This window comes from Carya illinoinensis, chromosome 5, assembly GCF_018687715.1.
Source record: "Carya illinoinensis cultivar Pawnee chromosome 5, C.illinoinensisPawnee_v1, whole genome shotgun sequence".
Classification (NCBI taxonomy): Eukaryota; Viridiplantae; Streptophyta; class Magnoliopsida; order Fagales; family Juglandaceae; genus Carya; species Carya illinoinensis.
In genome coordinates this window covers 1,125,892-1,148,358 of record NC_056756.1, presented here as the reverse complement: position 1 = coordinate 1,148,358, position 22,467 = coordinate 1,125,892, and the positions used below count along the sequence as shown (strand labels likewise).

Genomic DNA, 22,467 nt, shown 5'->3' with positions numbered 1-22,467 from the left:
GTATTCTCGACCCGATTGCCTGCTTCCGGCCCAAATCTTCTGACAAACAAAAGAAAACTACAGCAATAGATCCCAACAAGAACCAAAAATCTAGAAACTTTATATCCAGTATGGGTTAGCTAAAAGAGAGAATATATATCAAAATTGTAAATGCCGTTTTTTTTTTTCATTTTCTTTACTCAAAAAATTAGCTTTCTTCTCATGCACGGCAAAATTTTAAGACTCCGACTCGTACAAGCTTGGCCGGATCATCCATGCAACTTCTTTCATTCACTAAACACGTCATACTTGATCCATTATGAGACCGAGGCAGCTGCCGTATAAGCATCAGCATTGATCCTCACGCTGAGCGCTTGGATTTCTTTCTCGAAGTTTCTCCAGTTGCTGCAATATAAGCTTCAGCATTGATATTCTCACTCAATTTTTGCTTCCCAAACTCCGCGGCCTTTTTCTGTAGAGAAGTCGATGTAAGGACTTGAATTATAATGGTAAGATCTCATGAAGACAGACAACCCAAATCTCATGATCTTCTATTACCTTTAGAGACATGGCCATGGCTGCCACATCTTTATTATTATCCTCAGACTTTGCCTCCCGGTCTCTCGGCTCCTGAGATTGCCATACCAAAATTGATAAAAATCATTAATGTAAAAAATAACATCACATAAAACAGCATGAATCAAGATGTCAACAATTAGCTTCAGAATATACCACCTTTGGGGGAACAAATGCAGCTTCTCTTTTTCTTTTGTTTTCTGCTGTTTTCTGTGTCTGCTGCTCCTGCTTATCTCGCCACTTCTTTGCAGATTTCTTTTTCTGTGACATGAAGAATTCTCCACTCGCCAATTGTTCATCAATCTGAAATTACCATAGAATATTGCATCCCATGTATTAATATTATTCCTTTTAACGAGACAACAAACAGATTAGTTAAAAGAGACACAAGATGAGAAGGGCACGGACTCCAATTACACAAAGTACTCTACAAATATATTCAAGGAACCCACTGAAAAGAACCGTACTCCAGAAAATACCACACTGTATCCAACTAAACTAGCAAGAAAATCTTTGTTTCAACTGACAAACCGACCATCAAGCAAAGCAAAAAGAAAAAGAAAAACTTGACATTGAAACAGATTAATCATTCCAAAAAATTTCCCCATGAACTGAAGTATCAGAGAAATGAGAGAGGGAATGCCATTAATAAATAAAAATAAAAGATAAGAGAAACAAAAAACCATATAAAACCACTGAAATTTGTATCCTTTTCATGTGTGGAAGAGATATGACACATGAAGCTTTTAGACCTTGATATTTATTAATAAAATCAAAGAAACAAGTAGCCTAATAAATACATTAAAGCATCGAATCTCTTGCAGGAATCTTAAATATGTAGAGACTAGAAGCAGTTCCTCACCTTGCTAGGCTGTTGTGGAGGAGGGAAAGGTGTATACGGTTTCTTTTCTTTAGTCTTAACCTTCTTTTGTTTAACATTTTTCCTGGGTCAAAATCGTAGAAGTAATGTAAAATAGAATAAATCTGCATAACAGGAGATTGAAAGATATCGATTATATCCATATACAACAAAAAAGAAGTAGTAGATGTTTTACTTTTTGAATTTTGGAAGAAACCTATCCCAGTTTTCTTGTGCAAGCGCTGGATCCTTTTCAAGTTCTTTCTTCATCATAAGAACCTACTCAGAAAAGGGAGACCGAGAATGTTTACAGATCCCCAAGTATACCATAACTAATTTGAAGGTCCTTAAGAGAAAACAACAATTTCAATCGAACCAGAGGAGTAATCTGTTCACCTTGATATGGTATACAGGATGCATTTTATTTAGTATGCAGTCTTCCACAATCCTCCTGACTTGCTTCAAACCTTTAAATGAACCCATAGCAGCAACTGTATTGCCCTATGCATTTATAATAAAAAAGAGAAGGAATTCATTTCATGATTCTCTACATTGCCCAAGAAGAGGGAGGAACAAAAATAAATAAATAAACAAAAAATGGCAATTTGACCTCCAAAATAACACAGAATAGTAACAATCACCTGAACGAGAATATAGCAGCCTGTCAGTATTTCAAGTGCCTGCACCTCAACAATATCATAGTTATAAGCCACTGGAAAAGAATTAAAAAAAACATCTGAAAGCATACCGCATCAAGCCAGCCAGCTATTCCATTTTCTTTCTTTTTTCCCTTCTTTTTTTTTTTTTTTTTTTTTTTTTGGGTTTTGGGGGGGGGGGGGGGGGGGGGGGGCATTGTACACACCTTTAAAGTGGAAGAATTAGGACCAACAAGATGTTGCCTGCGTTTCACAAATCGCTCCTGCACACAACCAAGGCCCTTATATCAATCGCCAAATTATCTTAACATCAATAATGGAAAAAATTAGACTTGACACTGAGTACAAAATTAATTGCAGCTCGTAAACCAAACATCCAAAATGAGAATATTTATCTCAGTCCTAATGACTTGACCTTCAAAACAGTAGAGAACCTATCTCAATCTAGTATCACACACGAGCCAAAACTGAAAATTGGCATTAAATACTGATCTTTTCCATGGCCACACCCCATACCTTATTACGGACCAAGTTGGCAATCTTGATGATGTCACATTGGATTTCGTCATCCAGAATTTTTATTGCCTGCCACCAAAATGTTGTGTAAGAAAAAGAATTAGCAAAGACAAAATGAAGTAGCTGTCTCACAATAGATACTAATAAAATAATTTTCATGGAGAGACTTGAGCACAAATAATACTCAAGTAATATTTTGTCATCAAAGAGATAATAATAATAATAACAACAGAAAGCAATATCTGGGTAACTATTTCACACCTTTGTTATTACAGAGAGTCCATACAATATAGAAAAGAAAACAACATTGAAAGCAGAAGTAAAAAATTGTACCTGATGTACAGGAACACTTCTTGACAGAAGCTTAATAAGATCCCTAGCCTTAATGATAATATACGGGTCCCTGGTCTTTCTGGTCGTGGAAACTGTCATGGAACCCTCTACCTGACGAACAGTAAATCATACAACGAATCAGAAGACCGTAATGTCCTCCAAGTACAATTTAACAATGACAGATTACCAAATTTGGTCATTAAAAAAAAAAAAAAAAAAAAAATCAATGATTACACCTAAACATCTTTAAAGGCATCAAAACACAGAAATAGGTTCTTAAAAATCAAAATTGTTGATTTTTTTCTCAAAACATATCTCTGGGCTAAGGCTTTTGTATCAAATAGTGATGAATTGTTGGAGCTTTTCTAGTTTTTTTTCTTGCTTCTTAGCTGCTGCATGTAGCTATTTCCTTTTGTATACTTCCTGTGTACTTGGGCTATGCCTATTTATGGTAATAAAACTCTTATTAACTATAAAAAATCAAAATCAAAAAATCAAAATCAAAATCAAAATTGTCAAATGAATCTCAAAATTTGGAGTTCCAACTACTAGCAGAGATAGAAATTGGCACTAGGTTCTGCTTGGCCACTGAGAATTCTCATATGAGAATTTTGAGTTTTAAGATTAAATGTTAAAATATTATATTTTAATATTATTATTATTTTGGGATTTAAAAAAGTTAAGAAAAAGTTGAATTGTTTATTATATTTTGTATGAGGATTTGGTAAAGTTGTAATGATGAGATGAGAATTTTGTGTTTGAGATGAAAAATTCCAATGGCCAAACAGTACCTAAGTTATAAAGAAGCCTAATAAAGGCTACAAGGTTTATAAACTAAGAAACCAAAGAAATGACATAGACACCATCATGCTAAAGTTTCATGTAATGCAGCATAAATCCAATATGATCTAACAAAGAAATTGTTAAATCCACGTTACATTCATGCGAATATGACCAATCCAAAATAACAAATAAATTTTCGCCCAGATTCCACTCTATTTCCTCTACTCTCTTTCTCAGGCACTTTTTGGTCCACGTCTCCAGATACATCCGGTAGGTTTTTCTTTTTCTTTTTTTTTTTTTGAAAATTAATAAAAAAAATTATTAGCAAGAATAAGCACAGCCCAAGTACCCAGGATGTATATAAAGGAAATACCTACTAAACTCTAGAAAGCAGAAGCTATATCCGGTCTTTGACAGTTTCTTTCTAGTTTTACAACAAAACTGACCCAATAACTCATCAGAATCACTCTTTCTGATTCCTTATGATGTGGAATCTCACCAAGTCAGGACCTTTTTAACCCACAAACCCCCGCATACACAATCCCACTCGCAAGAAAACTTCTAGTGCGGAATCAAACTCAGAATGCCTAAGTCTACGTTCATCCCACGCCCGCCCTTTGAACACTTCCCGATTATTCCTCAGTCTAACAACAAGTTTCTGCTGCCATAAACCCTTAAGTGACCAGTCCTAACCACCGACACCAGTATACTCAGCTCCAGTATGCAATAATAATATAGTCATAAGCCATTTTCACCAAAATCAATGATTCATTGACTTAAAGAAAATAGTTGCGGACACTCACCAGATTAAGTTCACACGAAATGCCATACTCTTTCAAAGCCGATTTCACATTGGGCCAAACCTCTTGCAAGTACTTCTCTGAACGAAGAAATAGAAAATTCAGAAAAAGGATCCTAAATCGTCTAGAATAGACAAAAGACGAAAAGGAAATTTATTGGGGAAAAAAACAAGAAGAGAGAAAGAAAAATAGAGCTAAGAATATGGTTTTGGGTTATAATTACCTCTGTATTGAGGGAAGAGAGTGGAGAAGGAGCTGACTTCGAGCAAACCGGATTCGTTCCAGGAGGCGTCGAACTTGTCGATCTTCCAGTGGTCAATGTTGGGGTCCTCGTCCCATGGCTTAGGCTTGTCGTGCTTCCCCCTGTGCTTCTTCGACTTCGGCGGACGCGAAACGTCGCCGTCGTTCTCGTGCTCCATCTCTGACTACGGATATGTAGCCGAGACGAAACCCTGATCGGGCGATTCAAAGCCGAGCTGTTGTAAACCCTGGGCAGAGCGAGAGGAGAGAGCTTTGAAGCACGAGGGTTTTTAATCACCATTTCACCTTGCGTGCTACCGACACGACGGGGTTGGGCTGGGCTGGGCCGGGCCCATCCAAGCCATAGACTTGTTTGGGGTTCATTGTGCTCGGACGCCCGGACGGACTAAAAAAAGAAAAAAAGTCCACGAAGTATGCCACATCATTAGGTGGGACGTCCACACCAGTAAATTTCAATTGGGCCGGAGAAGAATTGGGTTAGATTTTTTAATTTAATTATAAAAAAAATGAAATCAGAGGGGAAACATTCACACACATATATACACGTGTGTGTATATATATATATGACGTGAGAAATATAATAAAGGTGAGGCACATTGACGTGGCATCCCACTAGGTAGCGGCGTGCGCACCCCTCACTTTCCAATGCTTGGCTCTCTCCCATTCAAATGTGAACGGTTCTCCAACTAAGGGCGGACCAAAGGTTCCTGGGCACAATTATACTGGACACCATTTGGTATCCCTTTCACATTGGAATATTTTTATTTAATTTATAATCAATTATATTAATAAAATGTATAAAATATATATATAAAAATAACTACAAGTAAAATTTTTTAATAATTTAATTAGAGATGTAGCTGCTTCCAACAATCATTTCTGCTTTACATACTTATATTTCCGTCTTTACGATTACAAAATTATGTCTTGCCATCAACCATCAACATCAACCTTTTTGCGGACGGTTAATAACAGAACACGTCTGAAGCATGTACGTATATAGTGATCAGATAGAAAAAAGTGAGGTTGTACGTACGTACGTGCTCGTCCTAGCTAACTGATTAACCACATTTGTCTTGTATTTAGTTTTCTCAAATAAAACAATTATATATTGATTACATAAATTTATTTAATTTTGGATCATAAATTAATATGCATGCATTGTGTATAAAATTCATGACCAATGGAAGTAAAGATGATCAATGCTTCAATATTAATTTTAACTGAATGATTTAGACCTTCATACAGTCGATAATAGTTTTTATCGACTCTCTTGTGTTCTTTTATTTTTTATTTTTCTAAGCAAGCTTCATTCGTTAAAGTAAAACCAAATGAAAATATATACATGACTGTTGTAATTATACAGTACTAGTGGAAGGGTCTTTGCCATTATAGAAATCTAATAAACACTTAGGAATACAAACAAGGGGTATGTTTCTATAAGCCTGATTGGAAGCTACCCATTACACAATATTATACGCACATCAATTTTGATCAAATCAATGAATTTTTTGCACTTTTCATCACTCGAAGAAGTGTAACAGATATTTTATGTCTCTTGTAATAGATTGCATTGGCCACTCAGTTGCATACTTTGTTTTGGAAATTGCTTGCACTACTTGCTTTGAATCTCCTTCAATGTCATGGAAAAAGAATGAATGAGAATCTTTTTCAGGTGTCTGCTAGTGCTTCTTGGATTGCCATTAACGCTAGCTGTTGAGGCTTCTCCAATATTTGGATTAGTGCTGTAGATGAAACTTGTGTGGACAAAAAGTGGAGTTCTACTATCAGATCTACAAACTATTGCTGCAATGCTTCCATTGTTTCTAACTGCTACATCAAATGCGAGTGAATATAAACTTTAGTGATCCATGCCCTGCGGTGGTCACTGAATATTTTGGAAACTTTTGACACAAACCAATTTGGTGATGGACTAGTAAAGTTATGGACAACATGATTTCTTGAAAACCAAATATTATCCACGGCTAGCTAGTGTGGCAAAAAGTTGAAAAGGGTGGATGATGTCCTCTTGTGTTCTCTTGCTTTCACTGAATATATAATACATGTACGTTATATATATATATATATGGTCATGTACTTTAATTAGATTGAAATGACGGCCATATATATTACTCTGATCTATTTTGTTTTTTGGTCCGATATAATTAATTAATTAATGCCTGCGAAATACATGGAGAATCATAAGTATTGTGATGACGAAGTACTTCAAATCCATCCACTGAGAGGAAAATGCACTACGAGATGACAGGCTAAACTCACGAAACAACCACTTCAATCCACTATCGGAGAATTGTCAACACTACTCTTTTAATCCCCATTTCTTCTAATGAAACATTACGACTGGGAAGTTCCCAACCCACTAACAAGAAAAAAGGAAGCAGATTATCAGAGAGATCGATCGAGAGGCATATTGAGCTCAATATATATATATAATATAATATACTTGCTTTCCAAAGTGTAGTGCAAGGACCACATCGACTACTATAAAAACAAGGATCAAGATTCTTTAAACACCATCTCTTCTAATCTCTCTCTCTCTCTAGCTCCCCTTATGTGTCAAATGGGTAACAACTCTCTACTTTTTAAATGCTGTATCACCTTATTCATCTTCTTCCATTGTCTCCTGTGTGTAATCTGCCAGAACTGTACTGGTCCATCCTGCGGTCGAGGAGCTCCATCACCAACATCTCCTCCTGGAGGTAATTTAACCTTCGAGGACCGAAGAATCGCCGTGGTCTATCAGGTCATCCAAGACTTCAAGAAAAAGATCACGGAAGATCCACAGGGAATCACCAAAACTTGGGTTGGCCCAAACATTTGCAAGGGCTACACGGGCTTCTACTGTGACAATCCACCAGACAATGCCTCGGCCGTTGCCCTTGCTTCGATCGATTTCAATGGCTATAATCTTGCTGCCCCTACTCTAGAAGGTTTTATTGATAGATTTCCTGACCTTGCACTCTTCCATGCCAACTCCAACAATTTCACCGGCATCATTCCTTCGAATATCTCCAAACTCCCTTATTTCTACGAGCTCGATCTCAGTAACAACGACTTTTCTGGCGAATTCCCGCAATCGGTGTTCGGTATTAAAGACCTAGCATTCTTGGACATTCGTTTCAATGGCTTTAGCGGGACGGTGCCGGCACAGATTTTCGTGCAGCCCCTAGAGGTGCTCTTCATTAACAACAACAAATTCCTCCAAAAACTACCCGATAACCTCGGCAACACCCCGGTATTCTATCTCACATTTGCCAACAACAGATTCACCGGTCCAATCCCCCCAAGCATCGGAAATGCTTCGGAGACATTGATCGAAGTACTATTCTTGAACAACAAATTATCCGGTTGTCTTCCATACGAAATAGGACTCCTAAAAGAAGCAACAGTTTTTGACGCCGGAAACAACTTATTGACCGGCCCCTTGCCATTCTCGTTGAGCTGCCTGGAGAAGATTGAGCAGCTGAACTTCGCCGGAAACCTTCTGTACGGGCAGGTGCCAGAGGTGGTGTGTGAACTCGGGAGTTTGCTGAATCTTTCCCTGTCCGATAACTATTTTAGCATTATAGGGCCAACGTGTAAAAAGCTGGTGGACAGTGGAGTTCTCGATTTGAGGAAGAACTGCATCCATGGACTTCCAGAGCAAAGATCGGCGACGGAATGCTGGTGGTTCTCAATGTACCGCAACCACTGGCCGTGCCAGTATCCCCCGTGGTACACCACTTGCATTCCTTGTAAGGCTCCTTCACATCCAGTGCATGGACATCAGCATCCTCGTCCCAAATTAGGGTCTAAGAGAAAGCTGTTGTCTTATGCTGCTCTTTCAAGACATGGACTCTGACGTTCACTAGTACTACTCGATCGGACTGTCGGATTGGATTAATAGTCTAGTACCTTTTTCTTGGTATCAATAAAATTATAATTATGGGATAGAAATAATAGCTAATATATAAATTAATCATGTACAATAAACCCATTGGTCCATCCATCGCTAGCTGTAAAGTATTTTCTAATGATAAGACCTTTGGAAAAGAGTCCGGGCCGGGGAGTCAAGACTCAAGTAATTAAGTCGTAACTACAAGTAACTTCTGATGCGAATTATGAACACCGATATTAATTCACACCCTCCATTAATTAATGAGTGCATGTGATCTAAATAATTTGTCTAATCAAAACTAATACATGGATCGATGTTAATTATAAAATATACATATATATATACGCTAAGTATATATATTTAATACTAATTGCTGAGTATTTATAAATAAGGTCGGTCTAGAACTAGACATACATATATTACAAAATAAAAAAGGTTTGCAAGTCCTAGCTAGTTAAGTAGCTAATCCAACTTGCAATATCCACCGCCTCTAGTACTTGTGTTTTCGTGGAAAATATATCACACACAAGTGGACCTTGCTCGCGTGAAAAGTTTATTGTGGCGAATGATGTTGCTGGAAATGCCTATTTCAGACAATAAATATGGCAGTAAAAAAAAATTGTGAACAATATATTACAAAAAAAAATATTGGAATACAAATAACAATTTCTAAGTAATTTTAAAAGAAAGGGAAAAAAATAAACACAAGTACTAAACATGAAAAAATGCAGGGAAGTGCATGTACGCCAATTGTTATCTAATCAGCCAACAGATCTTAATGACCAGTAAATGAATAAAACTTAAAAGCAGTTGAACCTCTTAGCATGACCACTGAGTGTAGATAATATCTGCCCTGATCATGATCGATCAAAAAGTACTGCATCTGTGTCAAGCCCTCCGGTTGCAATTACGTCCTAGAAAATACAAAAGAAATAGTACTTGATCAATATGAACTGTTTAAAAAATAAATAAATTTTTATAATTAATTTATTATAACGAAATAATTATTCGTAATTAATTTTAATTGTGAATAACTTTTTCGTTATAATAAATTAATCACAAAAAGTTATTTTTTTTTTGTAATGACTATCTAGAATACAAATCATTGTTAGAGCACCAGAGGAGTGTTGAATTACAAATAGCATAGGACCTAAAAATAAAACAACTGAACCAAATGAAGCCAAGGGATAGTTTGGAACTCCCCAAGCTCCAAATACCTACGGCAGACGTGGTAGTTCCAGCAATCATACATGTATTATCTCAAAAAAGGACTTGTGTAGCATGGGAAATAAATATTTTACCTGAAATTTCTGTCATAAACATATCTCAAAATCTTGTTACCGCCCTTTTTTTTTTTTTTTTTTTTTTTCCTCCTTATCGAGCAGTACACTTAAAACAGTACTGCCCGGCGGCATAGCAGCATTATGCATTAACAAAATGCGTGGACTTTGGAAGAGGAAAAAAATAATAGTAGGTGCGAGCAATGATTGTCCACTGACATGCCCTTTATAGTAGGTTTCTAATTCATGCAGCCCACATATTAATCTAACAATTCCTAATCACCAGATTCATCACTTTGGGTGGGCTTTTTCTCGTGCCTCACTAATTCGGCCTTCGCTGTCTAATATATCTACACTATAGCTCAACTATATAATATAATTTAATTTATAGGCTAGTTTTGTTGTTCGAATATATTAAAATCAATTTAATTCAATTTAATTTTAAACTGAATTAACATTTAAACATAATTTTTAAATTATTAAATTCATCTCAATTTAAAATATCTTTACATGAGACCTATAACTATTTTTAAATTCTCATAAATAGTACTAAACTCATATTAACATCCACACACATCTAAACTCTTTTTATATGGGCTCCACAAACTCATTTCATCACCTCAACTCACTATTATTCATAAAAAAAATTATGTTCGGCTTAATTTAACATCTAAATACATTTTAAATTTTAAAATTTATTTTTTAAATCAAATTATACTATACAAGTAGATCAGAGACCTTAAAATGGAGCTATACAGGTAATATTCCCCTCCTTTTCCTATCTCTTCTTAGATAGAATTAGAATCCACCGACCCCTTCCATCCACTCAAACAAAAGCTTCGTTCTTTTTTAATTCATGTTTCAATAATTGAGCACGAATTACATTGCAGATATTTTTCATTTCATTCCCGTCCATACGTGGATACAAATTCTGACACCTATGTCGGGATTTTTGTTTCTATCGACTTAAGTAGATTATCATATCCCATCGGTAAATCCCCCATTAAATTTGGTAAATAAAATATATAATTAATAATAGTGCATGGTATCCCAATATATATGTGAAAGTTGTGTTAAAAATTATTAATTGACTTTCACCAAATTACAATAAAAGTTATATTATAAGTATCGTAAGCTAGATGAAACTTTTACATCACCTGCACGTCTCTTGTTCCAACAACATTCTAAGAACCTAACTAACACGTATTAGTCCGTTGTCTAATAATTGGAAATGTAAGTTGCCATTAAAAAAACACACGCACACACAAAGTCCAACAATACGATCGTGTACGTGAATATGAAATGCACCCATCGAGATCATGTTCCCCCACTTATTTTTCAGACCAACAAAACCTTTAGGTAGCAGTAATGTGCCACTGTCATTGACCTCTTCTGAGTCAACACAATATATTTATATACACATACCTTCGTACTCTGATCAGTTTGTATATATATATATATATATATAAACATACCTACGTACTCTGATCAGTACTTTGTATTCATGTAACAAGCAGCATTTTTTTTTTAATTTAATTTTATGCATGTCGGCGATTATAGTTTATAGATAGGGCAGATGTTATTTATTATCAATATTGTATTACCTAAGAACAACGTCTCTTCTAATAATAAAAAAATAAAAAAGGAACGACGTCGGTTAATTGTAATAATAGGTTTAACCGTTACGATCGCGGCTTAAGATATTGGACATTCGAGTAGAGGTAATTAGTATTTATCCGAAGTTTATCAAACCACCTTGTATTCCCCGATGATCAACTCTCTCTATCACGAGACAAATTACAAACAAACAGATCATGCATGCGATAAGAAGCTGATCACGTATCGGCGGCTCGTTATCTTCAAAATAGGTATACGTGGCCTTAGACAAACTCTAGCAAACTGATAAGATCCAAAAAAAAGGTAGAGAAAATATTGTAGATGCTGTTTGAACTCCAAGCGTGCATGGGCGCCACTGATATCATATACATCACCCGTTTGATTCACCGACAACCTAAAAAATCTCTGCCGGCACGAAATCAATTAAGGAGCTACTTTTCAAATCACTATTATATATATATATATATATTATTGTGCGCACGGAGGTACCATGACAAGAAATTAGGCTTCGTCCACGTCAAAACAATTTTTGTCGATTGTCCAAAAATTCAACTCCTTTATTTGCGCAATTTTATGCTCATTAGACTTTTAAAACCAACATCGCAATCTTCACGTTCCATTCATCTTGAAAGTGATCTTCATCTAAAAAAATCCCAAAATTCACATGACTTACATGTGGATTGTTAGGTTTTATTTTTTTGTACATGAATAATACTATTTATCATCTTAATTTTTATCATTTTTTATTATTTTAAATTATGATATTAAATAATTAAAAATTATTTATTATTTTTTTCCTGTAAACTTATAATTTAATATCATATCTTATGATGATAAAAAAAATAATAAGAAAATTAATGATGAATAAATATTTTCTTTTATGAAAATATTAACTCGTGTTATAATTGGAGTTGATTGGAATCATGATAACTAACATAGATTTCTCACTTATACGCAATATGATATCTCATTTACTATTTATGTTCACTCAATTGCGATATCCCAATCTCCATCCTTACGTGTCTGACATTCTAATTGAACCATCCAATCGTAAGTACCCCTTATGAAGAATTCTTAGAAACGCTATCAATGGAAAATCATTAGAAATACTCTCCAAATATAGATGATGCAATATTTTCATCTAATTATAAAGTATCATGTCATTAAAGTTATTTGCATAAATAAATACATAGTTTTCAATGTTATATTATATACTATACTCATATTTAATTTTCATCTTAAAATATTAGTGCGGTGATATCTTTAACTGTTGGTTTTTTTTTTTTTCTTGAAAAGATAAAGAGAGAATTGTTGATTTTGTAAAAGGTGTTCCTAAAAAATAAAAATAAAAAGACAATCAATCTACCGTCTCTCTTGAAAAAAAAAATACACGTATATATATACTCTGCAGTACCCGGTGACTAATCACTCAAATTTTTACGCGAGGACGTACGCTTTATCCACGTGACCAGGTAGTGAAAGCAAAAGTTACAACTCAGAAACAGTTTAGGTTAGCATAAACCTGTTGCAGGCAGCATCGCCGGGGCGAGACCGGCCGGCTACAATCTGACGACATGCTCAGAAGCTTCCACTCTCACGCTCCCCTACACCAATAACAACACGCGTTGCAATCATACAGCATCCAAGCGCGTAACTCTATTTGTACACTTCTCAAGGTCCGCAGATCTTTAAGTACTATACAAAGCGTAGCTGCTAAACCTACAGCGAGTCTCACCTTCAAATTTGAAACAGCCCTAATCCCCACCACCGACAGCTTATGTCATCGTACAGGTCGCTTTACTTTTCCTAAGAAAGAAATCTATGTTAATCATGTCCATCTCAAATCAGTTTGCTAAGCCAAAAATTGATTGTTCATGAAGATTCAAATCCTCCCAAGTTCTGCTCTTTCCCAATAGTTTCTAACCAACCAAACAGACCACCAGTGCTAAAAAATACTTTCGGACACCCAAAACTGTGATCCTTCAACTTTTGTTTGGAAAAACTTGCAAAATGTTTACACCTATAAGAATATTAACACTTGCTATGTTAAGAATAAAAAACGAAAACGAAAAGGATAATAACAGTACACCTTAAGCATAAACCCCATCTCAATGATCATCTTCATCATCCCCTGATGATAAAGAAGCTAAACCCGATGATGGCAATGATGATGAAGAAAAGGTCGAATTTTTACAGAACTCAAAGCTGCTAACCTCCATTCTCTTCAACACAAAATGCCCCAACAAATCCACGGTCTCAACCAAATTCTCTTCGCACAAGAATTCATCGCTGCAAATCCTCTCGACCTCTCTGTTAAAGTCGTGCACGAACACATGGGTCGGAGATCCACCGTCCCTCTTGCTCCTTGCCAGCACGCTCGACGTGAATATCGCAGACATCCTCCCTGGGGCCTTAGGGAAATACCCACGTGGCCCGTCGACTAGAATCACATCCCAAGGCACGTCGTAAATGTGGTTGGGCAGGTCGTTGATCCCGAGCTTGCATTCCGAGAACAAGAGGTTCTGCACGGGTCTGCACTCGTTGCGGACTTGGGATTTGGTTTCTTTAATGAGCTCCGGCATGTCGGAGACCTTCGTGGAGAAGGACACGTCGTAGGCTTCGATTCCCGGGTGGGACTGTTCGAACCTGGACACCAAGAACTCACTCTCGTCCAGGTAGACTGTGTGGCCGTGGAAGTTGAGAGCGTGCCAGAGGAGAGATTCGTGAGTGAGACCGAAGGCTAAAAAGTTGCAGTGGGGAGAGCAGAGGTTAAGAGCGGTGGCTATAGAGGTGAGCTCGGCGGAGGACATGTGGGGAGAGGAGGAGTTGGAGGCGGTGGCAGCGTAGTGGAGGAGGGCGTCAGAGATGGAGGGCGGAAGCGGAGAGGTAAATGATGCAGAGGTTAAGCCTGCGGGTTTGGAGGAGGAATATTGGACGGTGGAGTTGATGAGGGTGAGAGTGAAGGCTAAGGTGAAGAACGTGGTGACGAAGAGGAGCCAGAGGCGGTGGGAGCTTGAGAAGGAGGAGGCGACGGCGCCGTTTTGTTTGTGAATTAGTATGAGCTTGGTGTTGGTGTTGCTCTTCATTTTCTTCGTGGGAAGCACGTACGGAACACTGGAGAGGAAACGAGAGTAACGAGACTTCCCTCTTCAGCGCTCTCTCTTTCGTTTTGTTTTACTGGGGTTTTGTTTGAGAGAGTAATAACGTTGGAGATTTCAGTTCAAAGAGAGCCACGAGATTCCACGACAACCGAGGGATGAAGGAGATATGAGCGGTGGAGATGAAATATTGGGGTGGGGGCCTATGAGATTGAGGTTCTTGTGAGGGGAATGGTGGGGCAGGGGTAAGACATCTCAATAAACGAGGGAAGGGAAAGAAAGGCCCACAGATTATATATGGACCAGTACGACATCGTTGGTGGGGATCAAGTTTGTCGTTAATATTTCATTTTCCATCAACTCTAGGGTGGATTTAAAAATATGGTAAATATGGGCCACAGCTAGAGGCCGAAGAATACGCAGCCATATTATAGGGGAAAAATAAAAGGGAAATGCTTGAGAGTGGCAATTAGATCTCTTTTTTTCACTTTTGGAAAACCATCTTTACCTTGTGGCAATGCTACAGATACTACAATTACTGTCATCACAAGATCTGAGGCAAATGAAAATGGTGTGGAATCAAGCCCTTCCAAATATAATAAATACCTGAAGTCTTTAAATAATTATAATTATTCTTTAATTTCAGTAAATTGTCGTATTGATACACAGTATCTGGCAAGGAAGGACATTTAAGAGGTGGTTACGTGGAGTCCATGCGAGAGTAATGCAGATATCACTTAACATACATTTAAAGCAGAACCCTCTACAGGCTAAAGCATAGCCCACACATTAAATTTCGTACAATCTACCTAAAAATAAACATATCTACCTACTTCCTCGATCCGGTGATTGATTACCTTTATTATTATTATTATTATTATTATTATTCTCAAAAAATAAGATTTTTTTTATTTATCCTTACCATAATCAAAAAAAGTAAAAAATAAGATTTTTACTTTTAACGCTCGGATTACCCTTTTTCCAACTGTATTTGCATTATCTTAATTTATTACTGTATATTTAAGCTACCTTTAGAAGATGAAAACTGCTGAGCTAATTTGAATTAAAGCCTAATTCAATATTTAAATATATAATTTTCAAATATTAAATATTATTCAACTAAATACTTCTTTATATATGAGATTCATAATTTTTTTCCATTTAATACTTCTTTACACATAATCATAATTCATAATTTTTTTTAATTTTTTATAAATATATCTAAATTTTTTTAATCGGATTTTATAAAATTTACTTAATCATCTCAACTTATTATTATTTATAAAAAAATTCAGCTCAAATCCAAGCACAACATAAATTAGAATAATTTAAGACCAACACGATCTCTCTTAAAAAGATTTACAAAATGCTATGGAAGTTCCTATGTCATTAAAATTAACAGACTGATTGGATCACCATTTCAAGTGAGGCTTTCAACCAACAGTACACAAAAACATGAACTCTTATCAATATTTCGAATTAATTGACATGGGAATCTTTGCACTCAACCAACAACAGCGGACAAACCAAATTATACGGTTAGTTAGGCGGGGTGTGACAACTGACAGCTTTTACCGGAGCATTGTGAAAATATAAATAAAAGCAGCAAAGTTACCAGAATTTATGGGAACAGTACATATTTCTAAAAGTTTCCTATGTTTCGATCATTGTCGGGTTTGAATGGAAGAGATTGCACCAAACGACAGTGCGGAAAAAAGCTCGTTTTTTTAAAGAAACTATGGACATGACAAGCACCTGCTCCGCGTTTAACGCCCCTAAATATTGATTGATGTTAAAAAAAAAATATCATCAGCTCCTCTCTATGATATATTAAATATTGAATTTATTATTTAAAAAATAATAATTTATTTAAAATTTTAATAAATAATATCACATCAATATAATATTTATAATTATATTTGTTCGACCAAGAAAGAATAGGGATAGTGGCGGGATTGTTTGGTCGGTAATAGTGCCTAAAAGTGCTTTCCCATGATGGAAGTAACTTTTAGAAAAGTTTGAGATGTGTGCATTCTGCCCACCACTATGCGCTATCATTACAGTCGTTTAAGACATATTCATCCCAAATCCAAACACTATATGCTTTTTATTTATTGGTAAAGTTGTCCATTATGCTAAAATTGAGTTCGGTTGAATCTTTTGATTATTTATTTTATTATCTCATGTCCCACTCAAGTATTAAAGCGACTTAGTTCCTCGTTACGACAAAAATCTACCTGGCCAAAAACATCGCCTCACCAATCTCAACGTCGCCTTAATAATTTTTTTTAAACAACCCATATCCAGTTGTATTTTTATTTTAACATCCAGGTTAATTTAAAAAATAAGTCCCTTGGTTTTCATTCTTTTTAATTTTATTCATTTCGGAAGAATTGCCAATGCGGCCTACAAATGCAAAGTGTCCACTCCTGTTAGTTTGTTATTTTGTATTCTAATTTTTTGTTATTTTTAAGGGATTTATAATAATTTATTCTAGAAATGTCTCGTGTCATCCTTTGATGAGATAATATATGACATATTTAAGTCATGTAGCAATTTTTTAGTAGAAAATTTTAAATCAAATTAACCATAATTCTTGAAGGGTATGCCATGGCTACTTGCTTACGATGGCGGCTAGTTACTGGTACGGTACCCATCATAAACAGCAACCGACTTGAAATTGGGGGAGAGCCCATCGATGTGGATATGGGCCTAAAAAGGCCCTTTCCATGAGGGAATCTTCTTGAGAGCAGACTATGTACGCAGCATTTAGTGAAATTAATTTCTTGATTTGACTAATGGTAATCAAACCTTAATCTGGGTAATGACTCTTTACTTTTTTTTTTTTTTGAAAAGAGACTCTTACTTCTTTCAAGGTCGGTCAAGTCCGACTTTCATGTTTGGAAATTACAGTCCAAACTCTCACTGAAGCGTTGAGTTTGTAATCATGCTCCTTGATTGGTTCAGGAAGAATCAATTGACCAAAACAAGGAAAGCTTTTTAAACTCTCTGTTCAGTGGGGAATTTCGTCAAACAAAATAGAGCCTACCAAATTCCCAATAAGCTTGGTAGCTAATCCCCCCCAATCTCCTTTTTTTTTTTTTTAAATTAAAAAAAAAAAATCTCAGTTTGACGAAAAATCATATCTTTAATGTCCCAGAAAAAAGATCCACATTATCAATTAGAAATCTGGCACAGCAATCATCAAAATTACATAGACGAAACCCAAGCGAAAAAAAGACACATTCATGACTATTCAAAATTAATCCTGGTTTCTCGAAGAATGATATGACCTTAATTCTTCCAATAAAGCACCCATCTCAGAGTAAGATGAGCCCCCTTCTTCAACAGCCCTCTTTGCCATCTCCCCAAGTGCCCTGGCTCTGCTTCTCATTTCCTCAACTCTGTCGCCCACCATAATCTCCTTAACTGCCTTCTCTATGGCTTCCCGTTTGATATAGTCTCCTACCAGCCTAACCCATTGCTGAGCACCAACCATAACACCAATCTTTAAAACATCGGTGATCAGCTTCTCGTTAAAGAACTGTTCGGCGAATATGGGCCATGTTACCATTGGCAGCCCCGCGCTGATCCCTTCGAGCGCTGAGTTCCAACCACAGTGAGTCACAAAACCTCCAACTGCTTCGTGATCAAGAATCAGAACTTGGGGTGCCCACCCTCTTATTATTAGTCCCTTACCTTCCATTCTCTTCTCATACCCTTCAGGCAACCAATCTTCCTTCTCTTCTTTCTCATTGTTCTTGTTCTTCCTCACAACCCAAATGAATTGTTGCCCTGAAGCTTCAAGGCCTAATGCAATCTCGCGCAGCTGAGAAGCTGGAAACTTTGAGGTCGTCCCAAAGCATACGTAGACAACCGAATTTGGTTTCTTGGAGCCAAGCCATTTCAAGCAGTACTCATGCTCGTCAATGGAGGCTGCCTTTCCTCCTCTCTGGGCCTTATCTTCGGATTTCCTGTTGCAAAGCGAAACTGGGCCTATATGCCAGGCCTTTCTCCCCATAACCTTCCTGTAATAATCGACATAGCCCGGTTCGAGCTCGTAAAAGCTATTGACAAGCATTCCAAAGCTTCGCTTTTCCGCTTTTTGGGCACTATCTAGCAACCTTGTAAAATCGTTCTCGAATCCTAGCCGTATATGATCCGCGAGTTGCGTTCTCGTCAATTGGATCTCGTCCGGTAGGCCAGGCAAGACAAATTTCTCGTTGTCCGATGAGACAGTTTTGTGAGGGTTGTACCGCATTATGCTTCCCATAGCACACATGGAGAAGAAGCTGGTACCATGAAAGATCAACCTCGGAACTCCATATTCGGATGCTAGATCCGTTGCCCAAGGAAAGAACATGTCGGCAACAAGGGCATGTGGGCGTAGTTCTTGAATTAGGTTTTCGAGAGGATGTTGGAGCAAGGAGAGGGCATCGAAGAATTTGCGGTGGTGTTCTTGGTTGGAGACCAAATCAAGGTTTTCGAGGCCTTCGGGGAGGCCGGCCTGTTTGGCAGGGAATTCGATGACTTTGAGGCTGATTTCGGTGGGAGAGTTTTGGGTTTTTTCGATAGTTTTGGTGAAGTAATGGGCGTTGTGAGTGGTAGTGATTATGGAGGTCTTGACGCCTCTGGCTGCAAAGAGGTTAACCATGTCTATGCTTGGTAAAATATGTCCTTGTGCCATAAGAGGGAAGAATAGGACGTGAAGATGATCAATTTCAGTAGCCATGCTTGAAAAGAATTGGATTGGCCTCGACGGAAGATGATACAAAGCTAGAAGCTTGGCTTCACAAAGATGAAGCAGGAGCAGCAGCAAAATAAGAGATTGGGAATATTCGAGGGGGACTCTCTTTCTTTTAGCGTAGCCGCGTAGGAAGCAGTGTACGTCACCATTAGACGCGTGCCGATCAGCAAAGGTTACACCCGCGTTGGAAGAGCGGCGTGGGAAAAAGTCCAAAAGTTCCACCCATCCACCGTGTGTTGAGTTCTTGTACCGATTGAAAGCTACACAGTCGTAGACAACGAAAAGTGGCAGCCAGTGGCGACGACATGAATGTTGTAACGTGTAAACAATTTCTTTTTACGTAAATTTTATATTTATTCAGTGTAATAAAAATAAATTAACATTATCAAATTATAAATCTAGTTGTACGTTTTCGATTGATTCACAGCAATTAGAAAGCAATGCAAGCTCAGATCTTCAATAAGGCATGAGCTTAACTCGGATTAAAAAGAGGCCCCTCCTTCAACGTCAGACCTCTTTGTCATCTAATTCCTAAGTAGCGTTTTTGTACTTTTTTATTTATTACTATTTTCTATTTTTTATTATTATTCATCCAGCATCCAAACGACACGGAGTGAGACCTCTTTTTTCGTTGCGGATACCAAACGAGTTTATATAGGTTTGCATGCACACTCTATACACGCACGAATAAATGGATCATCATCATGATTTTAATAATGAAAATTACCAAGTGGCTGTAGTATGAAGACGTGAGAGACCTTAATTTGTCGTTAAAAGATATATCATGAACAATAGTCACAAAAAGTCTTAGATGACCAAAAAAACAAAAAGGAAGAAGAAAGAAAGAAAGGACCATCCTCTCCAAAGCTTACCTTTATACAGGCCGGGCTATTAATATAATTGCACACAAATCCAAATTACTTCATTGAAACATACCATCAATATCAGAACATCTATACTATGAAACCTCCCCCAACGTTTCTAGCATATATCAACTGCTGAGGATCTTCAGTTCTTCAATTAAAGCATTCAAATCGGAATAGGATGATCCGCCTTTTTCCATGGCTCTCCTTGCCATCTCCCCAAGTGCCTTGGCTCTGCTTCTCATTTCTTTTGCTTCTTCACTTACCATGATAATTCGCCTCACTGCCTTCTCTATTGCTTCCTTTTTTATACTATAAGCATCATTCCCCATCATATTAACGCATTGCTGAGCACCCACAGGGACTCCAATTTTCAACACTTCAGTCACTAGCTTCTCATTGTAAAATTGCTCAGCAAACATTGGCCATGTGACCATAGGCACCCCAGCAGTCACTCCTTCTAACGTTGAGTTCCATCCACAATGAGTCACAAATCCTCCTACCGCTTCATGATCCAGAATCAAAACTTGGGGTGCCCAACCCCTTATTATTAGTCCCTTACCTTCCATTTTCTTCTCGAATCCTTTTGGCAACCAATCTTCCTCTTCCTTTTTGCCCTTGCCTTTCTTCACGACCCAAATGAATTGTTGTTCAGAAGCCTCGAGACCCATTGCAATCTCCATTAGCTGAGAATCGGTTAAGTTGGCCAAACTTCCGAAGCATATATAAACAACTGAATCGCTGTTCTTTGTATTAAGCCACTTCAAGCATTCGTGTTTATCGATGGAGGATTCTTTTCCCCTCTGACCTTTGTCTTCAGCCTCCTTGTTGCATAGTGAAACTGGACCTATAGGCCATGCCTTCCTTCCCAAGACCTTTATGTAAAGATTTGCATAAGCCGGTTCGAGCTCATAGAAGCTGTTTACAACAGCCCCATAGCTCCTCACCTCTGCTTCATGGGCTTCTTTAAAAAACTTGGTAAGTATGCCTTCCTTATCAGAAAACTGGGACATTTTCATCCTTGTCAACTTTATCTCGTCAGGAAAATTAGGAATGACGAAAGGTTCAGAATTAGATAAAACTTTTTTGTCAGGTTCGTACACTTGTAGACTCACGATTGTAGACACAGAGAAAAAACAGGTCACATGAAAAACAAGCCTTGGGATGCCAAATTTAGCGGCAACATCAGTTGCCCATGGAAATAACATGTCGGCAACAACGCAATGAGGTCGGTAATCTTGTAGCAGCTGCTCGAGGGGTTGTCGGAGCATCCCCGTGGCTGTCAAGAAACTAGCAGGGCTTGGCAAGGAGTCGACGTTCTCGCACCCTTCTGTCAGGCCAACCTCTACTGTCGGGAACTTGATGGTTTTGATATCAATATTGAAGCCGCTGCAAGTTTTGGTTCTTTCAATCGTTTTTGCGACTAGAGGCTCGTTGAGCGGGGTGGTGATTATGGTCGCTTTGACGCCTTGGGTTGTGAATAGCCTAGCCATGTCAATGATTGGGATCATATGGCCAGGGGCCATGAAGGGAAAGAAGAATATGTGAAGCTGGCGACTTTTGCTACCCATAACACCTTTGAAAGCCGATTTTGATTTAACTAGAACAGGGTGAGTAGTGAGTACGTACGATGCGACGATAACAAGGAGTTCGGGAGGAGATACAGAGGGTAGGCTAGGCTTGGCTGGGCTGTGTTGTCCCCCGTGTTTGCAAGTTGTTTACAAGATGAGGATGATGTATAAGTTATATAGATCAGAAGGAAGATTGGATTTTTCGTCGTAGCGGTGAATGCAATCCAGTGCACTCTTATCCATAAAATTGCTTTCTGCCTTACCTTTTTGAATAGGTTAAAAAAGAAAAGTGTACTCTCGATCTAATCTCGAAACCCGAATCATTTCTTTATATTACCTAAAAGTAACAGTAAATAAAACCTTTATTTTTGAATAATATATTTTTACATATTTTTAATTAATAATATATTAATAAAATAAAAAATATATATAAAAATAACTATCCATAAAAATTTTATTTATTTACATACAACTTACATGAAAGAAAGAATATAAATGCTAAACTCACCGAACGTGTGTCTCAAATTTGTGTCCCAATTTTTTTACTTAATAATTCAAAAATTGTTTTTATAGTAATATTGTAAATTTTTTTATTTTTAAAAAAATATTTAATATATATAAAAAATAAAT

General features: G+C 37.2%; 5 protein-coding genes across 10 annotated transcripts; 1 reads left to right on the top strand and 4 right to left on the bottom strand.

Annotated features, from left to right (window-relative positions):
- Window positions 1-78: 78 nt before the first annotated feature.
- On the bottom strand, window positions 79-5,019 carry LOC122310747 (KRR1 small subunit processome component homolog). 2 transcript variants are annotated; one of them, XM_043124881.1, is made up of 12 exons: window positions 4,726-5,019; window positions 4,506-4,582; window positions 2,920-3,030; window positions 2,587-2,655; window positions 2,277-2,333; window positions 2,056-2,094; window positions 1,811-1,915; window positions 1,611-1,693; window positions 1,418-1,499; window positions 712-858; window positions 538-609; window positions 79-451 (listed from the first exon to the last, which is right to left on the bottom strand). In XM_043124881.1, the coding sequence occupies exons 1-12, from the start codon at window positions 4,919-4,921 to the stop codon at window positions 341-343; spliced, it is 1,149 nt and encodes a 382-aa protein (XP_042980815.1). In that variant the 5' UTR covers window positions 4,922-5,019; the 3' UTR covers window positions 79-340. The 2 variants fall into 2 exon arrangements, with proteins under 2 accessions (XP_042980815.1, XP_042980816.1); XM_043124882.1 differs by having other exon boundaries at window positions 715-858.
- A 2,257-nt stretch (window positions 5,020-7,276) lies between these two features.
- LOC122310744 (uncharacterized protein At4g06744-like) lies at window positions 7,277-8,720 on the top strand. The gene has a single exon (XM_043124879.1). It carries the CDS (start codon window positions 7,336-7,338, stop codon window positions 8,623-8,625), a length of 1,290 nt encoding a protein of 429 aa, XP_042980813.1. The 5' UTR covers window positions 7,277-7,335; the 3' UTR covers window positions 8,626-8,720.
- Window positions 8,721-12,898: 4,178 nt separating this feature from the next.
- Window positions 12,899-14,822, bottom strand: LOC122308782 (protein IRX15-LIKE-like). Of its 5 annotated transcripts, none has more exons than XR_006242230.1 (3): window positions 13,772-14,820; window positions 13,294-13,364; window positions 12,899-13,162 (listed from the first exon to the last, which is right to left on the bottom strand). XR_006242230.1 is itself a non-coding variant. In XM_043121992.1 (2 exons), the coding sequence occupies exons 1-2, from the start codon at window positions 14,642-14,644 to the stop codon at window positions 13,118-13,120; spliced, it is 918 nt and encodes a 305-aa protein (XP_042977926.1). In that variant the 5' UTR covers window positions 14,645-14,822; the 3' UTR covers window positions 12,899-13,117. The 5 variants fall into 5 exon arrangements, 3 of the variants coding, with proteins under 3 accessions (XP_042977926.1, XP_042977925.1, XP_042977927.1); XR_006242228.1 differs by having other exon boundaries at window positions 13,648-14,819; XM_043121992.1 differs by lacking the exon at window positions 13,294-13,364 and having other exon boundaries at window positions 13,772-14,822.
- A 2,962-nt stretch (window positions 14,823-17,784) lies between these two features.
- Window positions 17,785-19,615, bottom strand: LOC122311327 (scopoletin glucosyltransferase-like). Its single transcript, XM_043125861.1, has one exon. It carries the CDS (start codon window positions 19,386-19,388, stop codon window positions 17,919-17,921), a length of 1,470 nt encoding a protein of 489 aa, XP_042981795.1. The 5' UTR covers window positions 19,389-19,615; the 3' UTR covers window positions 17,785-17,918.
- A 542-nt stretch (window positions 19,616-20,157) lies between these two features.
- Window positions 20,158-22,052, bottom strand: LOC122312014 (scopoletin glucosyltransferase-like). The gene has a single exon (XM_043126828.1). The coding sequence runs from the start codon at window positions 21,835-21,837 to the stop codon at window positions 20,395-20,397; it is 1,443 nt and encodes a 480-aa protein (XP_042982762.1). The 5' UTR covers window positions 21,838-22,052; the 3' UTR covers window positions 20,158-20,394.
- Window positions 22,053-22,467: the final 415 nt, after the last annotated feature.

Bases quoted from the DNA above. Each gene is read 5' to 3' on its own strand.
- LOC122310747 (XM_043124881.1), bottom strand. From the start codon at position 4,921: ATGGAGCACGAGAACGACGGCGACGTTTCGCGTCCGCCGAAGTCGAAG. The intron at 1,694-1,810 runs GTGAACAGATTA...TTTTCTGAGTAG, and splicing joins ATCCTGTATACCATATCAAG to GTTCTTATGATGAAGAAAGA. The intron at 610-711 runs GTATATTCTGAA...TGGCAATCTCAG, and splicing joins CATTTGTTCCCCCAAAGGTG to GAGCCGAGAGACCGGGAGGC.
- LOC122310744 (XM_043124879.1), top strand. From the start codon at position 7,336: ATGTGTCAAATGGGTAACAACTCTCTACTTTTTAAATGCTGTATCACC.
- LOC122308782 (XM_043121991.1), bottom strand. From the start codon at position 14,644: ATGAAGAGCAACACCAACACCAAGCTCATACTAATTCACAAACAAAAC.
- LOC122311327 (XM_043125861.1), bottom strand. From the start codon at position 19,388: ATGGCTACTGAAATTGATCATCTTCACGTCCTATTCTTCCCTCTTATG.
- LOC122312014 (XM_043126828.1), bottom strand. From the start codon at position 21,837: ATGGGTAGCAAAAGTCGCCAGCTTCACATATTCTTCTTTCCCTTCATG.